Source organism: Python bivittatus, unplaced genomic scaffold (genome assembly GCF_059951505.1).
Source record: "Python bivittatus isolate LINGU-HERP-01145 unplaced genomic scaffold, Pbiv_v1 ctg000480_np1212, whole genome shotgun sequence".
In the NCBI taxonomy this organism is placed as follows: Eukaryota; Metazoa; Chordata; class Lepidosauria; order Squamata; family Pythonidae; genus Python; species Python bivittatus.
This window is the reverse complement of record NW_028277075.1, coordinates 100,536,031-100,548,304: the sequence shown is the minus strand read 5'-3', so window position 1 is coordinate 100,548,304 and position 12,274 is coordinate 100,536,031. Positions and strand designations below refer to the sequence as shown.

Below are 12,274 nucleotides of genomic sequence, written 5' to 3'. Positions count from 1 at the left end.
AGCGTGGGGAAACAGCCACTCCTTTTTAATCTCATGTTACACTAAGCAGTGATCCTTAGTTCTTCTTTAGTACATCCAGGTCCAGCTGCTGCGCCTCTGCCTCTAAGCTTAAAAATGTTTGCAGCCTTGCTGGGAAAACAGCCTATGTGCTCTTATCCTAGAGCTGGAAAAAAATGGATCCAACCCTACTTTCTTAGAAGGGTGTGATGGAAATCAAAATATAAACAACCCATCATTTCCAACTGCTGGCCCATAGATGCCAGTTGCTGTTACTAAAAGGGTTGGGTTTTTTTTTAGGTGAAATGTAGAATTGCTGACTGAACAGGACAATTGTCTCAATTTTTGTTCAGGTGCTGCTATGGCGTGCACAGCAAGAGGAGTCTGCCCGACTGGAAGCTGCCATTGCTGCCCGAAGAAAAGAAGAAGAAGATGAAAAGGAGAAGTTCCGGAAAGAGAAAGAACTGCTTCAAAGAGCTGAGGATAAAGAAAAAGTATGCAATCCCTGCGTGTTTGTGTGCGCGCACGTGCACACTTTAAACGGTTTAATATATTTAAAACGTTAATTGATCTGGATACTTTATACCCTTGTAAGCAGTCTTAAGGATTATTACAGAGATTAATGAGTGCTTAGTGGATATCAGCCAGGCCAGTATATTTTGTAGCTTGAAAACTGACTTTTTCACAGCCCTGTTAAGTCTCCCCAGCACACTTTTTTTTTCCTTGAAAAAAAATCCCTTATTATGAAGAGCACGCTTCCAGGCATATGCCTGCTGTACTCTCACAGAGAGAGCACAGAAAAGCCAGCGAGAGGCAGATTTTTGCTGTCGAGAGCAACGGTGGCGAAGACCAGAGTGGTTTGCGATGCAGCAGCAAGGTGTGCTGCAATGCACCAAATAAGCTTCCCAGGGTAACGCTTGCACAGAGCAAATGGAGCATCACAGAGACAGCTTCAAGGAGGCCCTATGCCCAGTAGCTGGGGTAGGGGCAAATGCCCAAAGTGGGTCTTGGGGAGTCTGTTTGAATGACCCTTCGTTTTTCTGGTCATTTGAGAAACAGAATTCAAAAGGCAAGCAATCAGCATTGGAGAGAAATGAAAAGGAGGATCGTCAAAATGACAGCATATATTACGGCTCCTCTGAATGCCATTACCACAATAGGAGCCGTTAAGTGAAATTATTTTTACTAAACAGCATCTTCTACATTTTAAGGGTCAGTCGCCTCGTTTAAAAGCACCCTTTGAGAATGGGGTTCCCAAGCTCTCATAGTACAGTTCAGTGTTTTCTCGCACGATAGGTTATAAAAATAAAATCAGGTAAAATGTAGAGTTTTATTTTATGTGACTTATTCTTTTTTGTTTTGTTTGAGAGGGTGAAGGTTGGCTGTAAATAATCCCTTTTTTCAGAAGGAGTGCCTTTATCACTTTTTCAAGGTTCCCTGAAATAAATATGATTAGTGGATGCAAAGAATTTCTTCTTTCACAAATGAATTCAGTGGTAAAAGAAAAAGCAATCATAAGTCTATTTAGAAAAAAAATGGCACCCCATCTGAAAAACCCAGCATTTGCTCTTGTTAAGCATTAAAACCAGATTTTTCAGAAGAGGAAAAAAGACCGGTAATAAGGAAATCTCCTGACTACGATTTTATTATCATTTCTAAAACTAGTTTTATAGAGGTACTGCTTATAATCAGGATTGGAAGAATAATTTTTGCTTCCCTGGCTTGTATCCCAGTACATGTGGAAGCATTTTTTAATGCACATTGGAGCTTTTCTGTTTTGGCTGGTTTGTTTATTCCCTGAGACCACAGCTCTTTATATTGCCTCATGGGCAGTTTAGATTCTCTAAATATATATGTAAGAGATATTTTTCTGATGGCAAATGAGGTTGTTTTTAAAGAAATGATGGTATAGTAGGTTATGCTCTGTACATGGAGTTTTCTTACTGCATCTCCAGCTTCTTCAGATCAGTAAGTTTTTCATTCTTATTTTGTTGATGTGGCTATGAAATGAACTAGATTTAAGCATGTCCAGAATACACTTTGGGAATCCTGACCATCAGGAGTTGGCAATGCAGCACCTGTAAAGCCTCAACTATTGTCCACAGAACCTCCCATAAATTATATATTTTTAAAGATAATTAATTAAAAGCTGCCACCTCACAAGAATGCCAAATTCTTCTGAGATCTTGGCAATGATCTTGACATATCTCCAAGATTTTGGCAATCTCATAAGATGTCAGTTATTTTTTATGTTTGCTGGTCCCTACGCTAGAAAAATATTGTTAACTGTGATCTACAATTCCAAATATTCCAAGATAACTTTATTTTTTATAACAGCCAACACTCCTTATTGCTTGTTTTATAGCAGGCAAAGAGAACCCATTTGCTTAAGATCTTCCAGATTGCTTGCATTGTTTTTAGTACTTTTGTAATTTGGGAAGCAGTTGTAAATATTAGGGTTCTCCATGCTTTGAAAATGATTCAGAAAAGGTACCTTGCAATGTGTGTATTGCATCTCTTTAAAACAGTCATGTCTTCTTTTCAGACTTCTGCACAAGCCTGGAAAATAATGTAGTTGGTTTCATGAGTTGTATTAAAGGCACAGCTGCTTGAATTATTGACTTCTTAGAGCAAGCTCATATTTTTGCAGGCTTATACAGAAGCCTGTAAAAAGACACAGCTGCTTAAAAGAGGTGCTGTACTCACACACCAAGTCATTCCAAAGCACCTCTTCTGAATAATTTTAGAAGCCTGACAGGCTTAGCAAATATTTTGTAGAGGGACTTTATGCTTATGTCTGTACTGTTGCTTAGTACAGAGTGCCACAATTAAGGTTATGCATACCACATGAATATATATTATTATGCTGTAGCATTAGAATGCTGTAGCATGAAACATAAATTTTCCAGTTGTTTTATAGGCTTCACATTCTACCTGGATAAGTATAGATTTTGACACTATGAAAGCACTTGTCATACAAAATAAACTGTTTCACCAGCCTATCGTCCAACTGGCCTGACTGAATTTGATTATTCTGAATTTTAACACCTATGTCTAGATCTGCCACAATGAAAAGTTCATATGCCCTAAGACTGAGTTGCCACTGACTATTTGGAGGATTTGTACTCACTGCTGGCAGGAATTATCATTGCTGTTTCTCTTTAAGTGGAACTGAGGCCTCTGTAATTTTCCAAATAGTATTATCTCCATAAGGATCATTCATCTTCTCCCCTTAATGAAAGGAAAAGAGTAAACCTAGAAGTAAAGGAAGACATTTATAGGATTGTTTGATACCTATTCATACAATCTGTCTCCCCACATATATAGAACATTATTCTTTTTTATGGAAGAGAGTTCTAGGGCTGCTTGACATGGTACTAGCATGGAACATGAAAGCAGCCTCCATAGACACTAACACAGAGGGTGTATAGATGTAGACCAGGGTTTCTCAACCTTGGCAACTTTAAGATGTGTGGACTTCAACTCCCCAGCTGGCTGGGGAATTCTGGGAGTTGAAGTCCACACATCTTAAAGTTGTCAAGGTTGGGAAACACTGGTGTAGACAATGCACAGTAGGAGCTATCTGCCTTCATAGAGTAACTCTACTCAGAAATTCCAGACTGGAAATGTCCTTCTCCTTTTAAAAATATCTGGAATCCTAGCAGGGGACCAAATTCATTGTTATTGTTATTGTTACTTTTACTGAATCACCCTCATTCAGCAAATCATACCAAATTACCATAAAAAAGATTCAGATTATATACCAAATGTAACATTTTGGGAACCAGGTAGACCTCATTAAAATGAATAAAACCAATTATATCCATAAGTGTCTTTGCTATATAGAGCCACTACTGGGCTACAGCTTAAAGTTAGAGCAAGTATAGGATTTATATTGTGATAATTCCAAAAGTCTGTTGACCCTTGAACATTTTATGAGTGAGAATGATTTATCTCTTAGACAGTATTATGTATAACAAGGCAATTAATGAAGAGGATAGATTTTATATTAGACGTAAAATATGTCCAATGATATTTAGTAGAATAGTGGTTATAACTGGAGGTACCACATATATACATAGTTGAAATATTCCTAGACTTAGGTTTAATACTTAAGTATTGGATAACTCTCTGTTCGTAAACATCAGCCTTAAGTATTGTACTTAAGATTAATATTTAAGAATTGGATAACCCTGTCTGCTAAAATACCAGTATTTGTGGAAATGCTTTTGTCTAAATATGGTTGATGGATTTATCTTGATATATTTTATAATTTCATTTTAAATGAATTAATTTTTGAGAACAACTGAACTATAAGCTCTTCAAAAACTCAAATAGATGTTTCCACTCATGTCATTTATGTAAGTTGCTTGAGATTCTTTTTGAAGCTCCTAGTTTCACTGACTGGTGAAATTAACCCGTAGAAGACAACTTTTATGAGCGGTTTTAAGTGGACCTCAACATGTAATGCAAGTATTCTATCTGAAAATATTGTGCAGAGATCCTAAACATAGTTGAAGGTTCATATGCACCAGAGGTTTCTAGAGATCAATGTTTGCAGCTTTGCATCTCTTCCTTTTATTGAAACAGCCCAGCAGATTTGTAGATACACATACAAATTCAACTTAAGGACAGACCTTGGGAATGGAACTTGTTCTTAAACTGGGGACTACCTGTACCCATTTAGAGTGAAGACTGCCATCTAGTGTAAGTTTGACTTTGAAACTCTCAAGAAGAGATAATTAAGTCCTCCATCTGTTGGACCTTCAGTAAAATGGACAAGATAGAAGAGCTCAGATTTTATAAAATAACAGGATAAAACAAGAAATTATTTATATCCTTAACTCTCCTGGATACAGAATACATTAATATGAACTGTGTGTGCATGTGTATGGTGTTTTTTAATGAAGCTTTTAATTTTGTTCGTTATAAAAAATTGGAGCATATTTGGCACCTTAATTTTAACTGAATGATGTATCTTTCACTCCCTGTCCAAGATAAATATTAGAAATCATGCGCTTTGGAAGTAATCACTGTTTTGTTCCTCTTAGGAATGTTATATCCTGTGGTAGATAGACCAACAGACAGACAGCTAATGAGCTGTAGGTATAATGACAGCTTTTGTTTTCCTGGAAACAAATAGCACAGTTTTGCAGTTCACAATCCCTTCAATCTCTTTCTGGTAACTGCAAAGATAATTGCTGTACTAATTACCATATAATGTAGAAAGTATCATTGCCATCATTGGTTACTCGTATGCAATATTTTATATGGGATTATGAAGAAAGGTCAGATTGAATGAGTAACAGAACAGCTTCTACACTGAATGTATAACTGACAATTCCAGTCTGTTCTGGTACTACCTTTTGGGGGAGAAATATCAACATGGGAATAATTTCTTGCAGATTCTTCCTTGCTGTAGGGAGAAATTAACATCAGTTCCTTATGAAAATTATCTGAAGATCTCCAAGATACAATGTGAGGCACTATACATATTGAAGCAGCTTTCAATACCACTATACTGGTATCCCTCACTGGATGAGGAGCTAGATGGGACAAATGCAGGTTTCTTCTGCATTTGGAGCAGCAGGGCCTCTCTAAAAAAAAAAAAATCAGAATTTTGCCAGAGATAAAGTAGAGTGGAATTATATCCAGTCCCCTGTTTTGTTCTTGGGTAACTGATGATAGGTAAGAGTGCAGCTATTTAGAAAAGGTTCCATCTGCCCTCACAAGACCTACTGGGTAAGAGGATGAGGAGGTGCAATAGAACATACAGTGAAAGAGCTCAAATCTCCTCTCCATGGTGATCTACATAGCAGGGGCCAGCCCTGCAAGACCCTCATGGCATACATATCCCCTCATGACCCTCTTTAACCTCCAAAATGAATAAATAACCTATAAATAAAATGCTGATAAAATCTCATGAGGTGGACAAATCTTGGAAGACTGCTGTGTTCTCACATGACATCTTGGAAGACTTGGGCTAGAGAGAGGAAGAGAGTATGTTTTCATATGCTCGCAACACTGCATGAAATTGTGTGATGGTGTCAGCATGCCTGAAGAATGTGTTGAGCTCTCATGTATAGTTATTATTTGTGGCCAGACATTCAAAGGATGACTAGCATATGTAAATTAGGCTCTCAGATGTGTTGGTGCTTTCATATGAATAGTGCACATAAAATGCATCTATTTTGCTCCTTAAATATCCCTCCAAACTTCCCTCCCAAGATTGCTGCTCACTCTTACTAATGCTTTAGCTTTGTGTGCACATGTTTGCACTGCTTATCTGCACTGTTATTCCAAGAAGTGGTTCTAGGCTGGAGCTCTTAGCTTTCTTCAAGGCAACCAGAGGACCCAATACAGTATTGCCCTTTCCCTGTCCTCTAATGAGATAGATAACTTTGAACTTTCCCTCACCCTTTCGGTGGGGGGTGCTTTGAAAGGGCCATTAGAGCCACAGATGGGAAGCATATTCTTCAAAAACTCCTAGTTTCATAATCCAGAAACACTCCCCATGTGCAACAGGGCCTCAAATTCATGCTAGTCCCACTACATGTGTCTCGTTCGGGACTTCAGCTCCAGCAGCTCAACTGCCTGCTTATCTGCTGTAATGCACCAGTGCTCACTGGTCTCATAGGCAAAGTCTGAAGGAGGCAGTGGTTCCTTGGATCACACATAGAAAGGCTGGATTTGATAAGCTCAGGATTTGATACAGTCAGATGGATCAGTAGATTTCATTGCATAAATATATTCCTAAAAGTTAGTTCAACATTTTAAATTGATGCACGTACTCCAGTTGACTGGATCATTGATTTCAGTAGACTAAACAAACAAGCAAACAAACAACTCTGAAGAAAAAGACTAGATGAAGAGAGGATGCAGTGTGTGTGTGTGTGTGTAGGAATGACATTTCTGTTCCCACCTCTCAAAGGCTTATAGCAGCCTATTTCCAGGTCCTTGTGAAATCATTGGCTGGGCCTTTGAGGATGTCCTTGAATGTAGGCCACTTTGTACCAGCCCGAATGGCATCAGGGTTGATTTTCAAAGCCCTGCCTCAAGTGTAGATTTGCAAATGAAACATGGGTCCATTCAGTCATTTTTTGCTGCTGGCTACCTTACCAGAGTCACTGACTACGTGGCTGTAGTGAGTACTTAGATGTTTGGAAGCTATCTCTTATGTTCGTTTCTATCATTTCTATTTCATTCAGACTATGACAGCCCACAGAGCCAGTCGAAAGCATTGTTTGATCACTTCAAAGAAATTCAAAGAGTTGAAGAGTTTAGTAAGAGAAGGAAATTGGATGCCCCACCCCTTTGGGTTTATTCAACAGAAGAACTGTTTATTTCCATTTAATTAACCTTTGGTTTATCTCTATTGTGAGCTGTTTTCTTCTGCAGTAGAGGAAATGCTTGTGCAATTAATTAGCCTTTGCTCAGAGCAAACACATCCACACTTGTTGGATTCGTTCTATAAACACTGGAGCCAAACTACTAGCTATGAAATATGTTGGAACGTTTTCCATGTATGTTCTCATATTTTAGTACAGACTCTTGAGTTCTGTTTGCTTTCATTGCTGCTAATCCAAATGTTGCCTGTCTTGCTTTGCCTGCCTGCTGTGACTTTTGCACCTGGTCATTCTGCTGCCTGCATATTTTTAAAAGGAGACAAAAAAAAAAACCCATCCAATTGACCATCATCCTGGTTTTGTTGCAGTTTCATTCACTTACTCACATCTAGCATTTCCTTTGTGGGATTACCTTTGGAATGTACTGTTAGGAGCTTTTAAATACTGGATTTTTCCCCCCTGGATCTATATAGTCAGGTTTCTGAATTTTGAGAGAGTATTTTGATATGTGCAACGATAACACTATAAACCTGTGCCTGAAAGAGGAAGAGAAGAGAAAACATGGTACTGTAGTAAATGCAGAGTAGCAGTTCTCCAAACCAGTTTCTCTTATTTGTATTTGAGATTGTGGAATGGACAGGCTAATTGGTGTCAGTGTGCTATGAACAAATGAAACTGCTATTATAAATACCAAAATAGTGATTAACCAGTATTAGGATTCTCCTTCCCCTCTTCCCTCCCAGCTTTTCAATGACTTTTATATTCTTAGGTGAAAAAATACTGGGCTGAAAAACGGTGCAAGTGGCAAGAGCTGGAAGCAAAAGATCTCCTGCGTTTGGCAGAATTTAAGAAATTAATGGCTGAACAGATCATTAAAGACAAAGAAAGGTAAATTTATGAGGAAAAAAAATCCAGAAATCGAAAATACTCAGAGAGAACATTTTAATGTGTTTTCTTTCAAACGTTTTGCTATTTTGTTTATCCTGTGCTCATAAGCACAGGGGGGTTCCAAACAGAGTGTTCCTGAAACTCCTTATCCAGAGACATTGTGCCGGTTTCTTATGCTCTTTAATGGGTTTTTGGTGAAAAGAAAAGATACCGGAGGAACAGTGGGAAAACATTATAGTAGTTACACATGGGGAAAGATATTATTTGGGCCCCTAGTAAAACTGCATGAATCAAGCAGAGTAATTCCACACTAAAAATCTTGTCTAGAAGGAAAGGAAATATTAAAAGCATTCAGGCTGCAATCGTGTGCACGGGACCTTGGGAGTCAGTGTCATTGTGCTTGGCGGGGCTTCTTTCTGATTAGGCACAAGTAGTGTTGTAGGGTAGTGTTTCACTGTGGTCCAGTTAAGTCTTTTTCCATTCATACCAGTAAAGGTGAGTAATGAGTTTCAAATGTTAAATATGGTGAGCTTGGAATCCTCCCAATAAGGATGGAACAGCTTTTTTTTTTTTTTTTTGGAATTGGAAACAGGTGCTTCCAGCTCAGTTTCAAAATGATTTTGCACACCTTTGTACATCAATCTCCTACTGATATGAACTGAACCAACTTACTGGTAAATTTTGCATACTATAGAATTTTATGTAAAGAATCACTGGATATCTTCCTGCAAGTACTTATATCTGATCAGTTTTCCATGTCCTTGTATGAACCTAGGACTTTCTATTTATGTTATTCCTCCATCTATCCCAGTGCTATGAACCATGCCAGCAATTGTTTTCTCCAAGATTACAAGCAGTAGAATTTCTTCCACTATAACTCAATTATAGCTTGTATAATTGAGCTATATAAATCTATAACTATAGATTTGCACCATCGTAACCACTTTAGAAGGGCTGTTCCATAAGACAAATGTATTCTCTCTAGTTCTATTAAGTAGAACCCAACTTTAAATGTCTAACAAGGGGTTTGAACTAAATCCAAATAACACATTTCTGATTATATGGGCTATTCAGCAGTGTGGACATATTGCCTTGAAGATGGTAGACTCTCATCAGTGATGGGTAGTTAGGCTGCCTTTGCTTTAAAACCTATGCAAGTATTCCGTCATTAGCAGGAGGTTAGAGATCACTTCCTGGTGTAATTCTATCATTATGTGCTTTCAAATTCTGTCAGCTTCAGTTCCAAGGAAGGAATAACCTCCAGCCTTCCTATGGCTCTGATAGGACACTTTTATGTCCTATCAGACACAAGCACAATGGACACTTTTTCTCTTCTTTTTCAATTTTTTATTACATTGGGTGTACAAGAAAAAGGTTGAGGTTGGAGTCCTCCAACAGTTCTAAACTCCTGCTCTCTGCACCCTAGTGGCATGAAAATGAGAACAGATAGACCGTTAGGTCTCTCCAGCCAATTCCACCTTTTTCTACATGAACCAAATATCTGGTTTAAATTTCCTCCAAAGATGGGGGATGGGAAAGTGTTAAGGAAACTTAGGAGCCTGAATGCATCAGAGTGAACTCTAGCCCAGTTCTCACCATGCTCCTTTTATGGGCTTTCTGTGGTTGAGATTTTCCCAATTTGGAAAGCACCAGACAGGTGGGAAAAGGAGGAGTGAGTAGGCTCTGAAGTCCTCTGTGTTCGCAGTCATGAATCCAACCTTGGAAGAACAATTTAGGAAATCTTAGAGTCCCTTTAGCCTTAGTATTACATCTGTCAACACTTTACTCAGACAGCAATATTAAATACAAATCCACATTTTTCCATGTTAGTATGATTTATACTATAGAGCAGATGTGATCTTTCTTTGAAAAAGAATCAATCTCATGCTATTTCCCCACTCCAATCCTCAATCCATTGAGAGATTGAGAATCCTACCTGAAGATTTTGTCTGAAGCTAACCAAGGTCAGCTTCGCTTCCTAAAAAACTAAGAACCACAATGGTGATACTGCGCTTCAGTGATGAACATGACTTACATGTTCTGGTTTCTTCAGTGATACTTTCACTTCAATTAAACAGTTCCCTAATAATGCAAAAGTCCAAAAGCTATAGGCTGAGGTGAACCTCTGAGAATGATGAGTGACTGTATTTAAGTAAAGAGGGGGATAATTGTTTGAGATGTAGTGCTTAATTCTATGTTTTATTTCTCTGTAAAAAGGAACAATCAGTCTTCATTAGCTTCCATTTCATTTCAGATATTGTAGCATCCAATTCCACATAACTGAGCTTGAGTCATCATCCCATATTATTTAGAAAGCTTATATTTTGTTTTTTAGTAAAATGATCCTCAAGGCAATTTCCAACAACAGGTGTACAGCTCTCTCCCCCCCTTCTCACTCACACACAGGCATACAGATGCTCACACTCACACAGAGCACATGCTACTCTATTCAATGGCAGAGATAAGATAATACTTCCTTTCAGCTCCACAGCTGACTCTCCCTTTTTCTTTAACACCAGATAGCCCTCTGTAGTATTTGCCCACAGCTTCATGCATCTGAAATGTAAGTGATTTTTCTTAGAATAGTATGGCTTCTAATCCAAGTAGACTTTCTCTTTCCCGGCTAAATTGCCAGATGAAAGAAGTTGAGCCCCCACATGGTTGATTCTGGTAATCCTTGGCCGGCACTGAGATTTTGAAAATGTATTTGCCGGAGCTGTCGGACATGAATACACAAATGCAAGGCCTCTGAGTGTCAAGTGAATTTAATTCAATTTCTCCCCTAGAATATCCTTTGTTATGCATTTTCTTATTCACTTTCTGTTGATGTGGACAGCCCCAACATTTTTGGAGGGCACCCAGTGAAGGAAGGTTGCAGTAATGTCTCTAGCTTCCTGTGTTTGAGTCCCTTCATTCTGCTTGTTTATTTTTCTGGAAGGAAGGAAGCTTGTGCGTTTTCCTTCTCCCCAGTCATTTGCTTGCAGTTCTTTCAGGTTCCAAACAAGAAGGATTCAGAGCTTCATAGATCTGCCTTTGAGATCCATTGATTATGTAGCCTCCAAATAAATAGTTCTACTTAAAGTGTTCACTTATCACTGCACATCCCAACTGACTTGCCTGGTGCCTGTTTCTATGATCTCACAGGTAGTTGATCACGGGGAATATATTCATAGTTTAAATGTCATATGAGAGATGTTGTGAATTCCTCACTTGGTTTTCTTACCTATACAACCTATATAAGCTCTTCTTGTGAACATCCTCAATTTTCAATCTGTGGATTCAGCCAGCATTAGGTTTCTGAGTTATCCATAGTGCTTCAACATGAAACCTAGTTTTGAAGATATAATTAAACCTTAAGAAAAAGTGATCTAGGGACATTGTAGAATAAAGATCTTTGGTTTGGGTCATTTGAAAACAATCCCCTTTTTATCAGTTTTCCTCTGAGCCTGACTTCTCTTGGAAATTATATAAGAATATAAGAATTGATTGGTGTGGCATTTAAATCCCAGGGCTTAGCTGGTAATGGATATATTTTCTGTCCCAAACAAAAATTTAGTTAAAAATCAGAAATGCATTAGATACATCATAGTTTGAGCCAGTAGAAAGAACCCTGATTTAACATGATGATTTTATTGCTACACAATCCTACTCTATTAGCTAGCTGTAAATCACACTGAAACTGATTGCTGCATAACTTTTATATAACTACTAAACTTTATATTTGTAACATTTTTACAGATCAAATTAAAAATGGATTGATATGGTGCTTTGAAAGTACTACAACTGTAATCTTCTTTTCTAAGGTGGAAGACTTGATCATAATTTCCCACATAATACATAGCATATTCTTTAGCTGTGTTACAACATTTAATAAATAAATATGTGATCTAGAGAACTTGTGCTTCTAAGACTTATGAATTGATGATGTTCAGATTGAGATGAATCTAGATGAACCTTACTACTCAGTAGAATAAAACTACTATTTAAAAAAAAAATCCTCCTTTCTTCCACCATTGACTCAAGACAGCCTGTTCATTCACACA

At 38.0% G+C, this 12,274-nt stretch overlaps 1 protein-coding gene across 1 annotated transcript in view; it reads left to right on the top strand.

Annotated features, from left to right (window-relative positions):
- The window catches only part of CCDC148 (coiled-coil domain containing 148), a 97,610-nt gene that overhangs the window by 72,267 nt on the left and 13,069 nt on the right, over positions 1-12,274 (top strand). The window contains exons 9-10 of the mRNA XM_025170299.2: positions 351-491; positions 8,113-8,231. Of these exons, the coding sequence (XP_025026067.1) occupies positions 351-491; positions 8,113-8,231 (260 nt within the window). The remainder of the gene's footprint in view (positions 1-350; positions 492-8,112; positions 8,232-12,274) is intronic.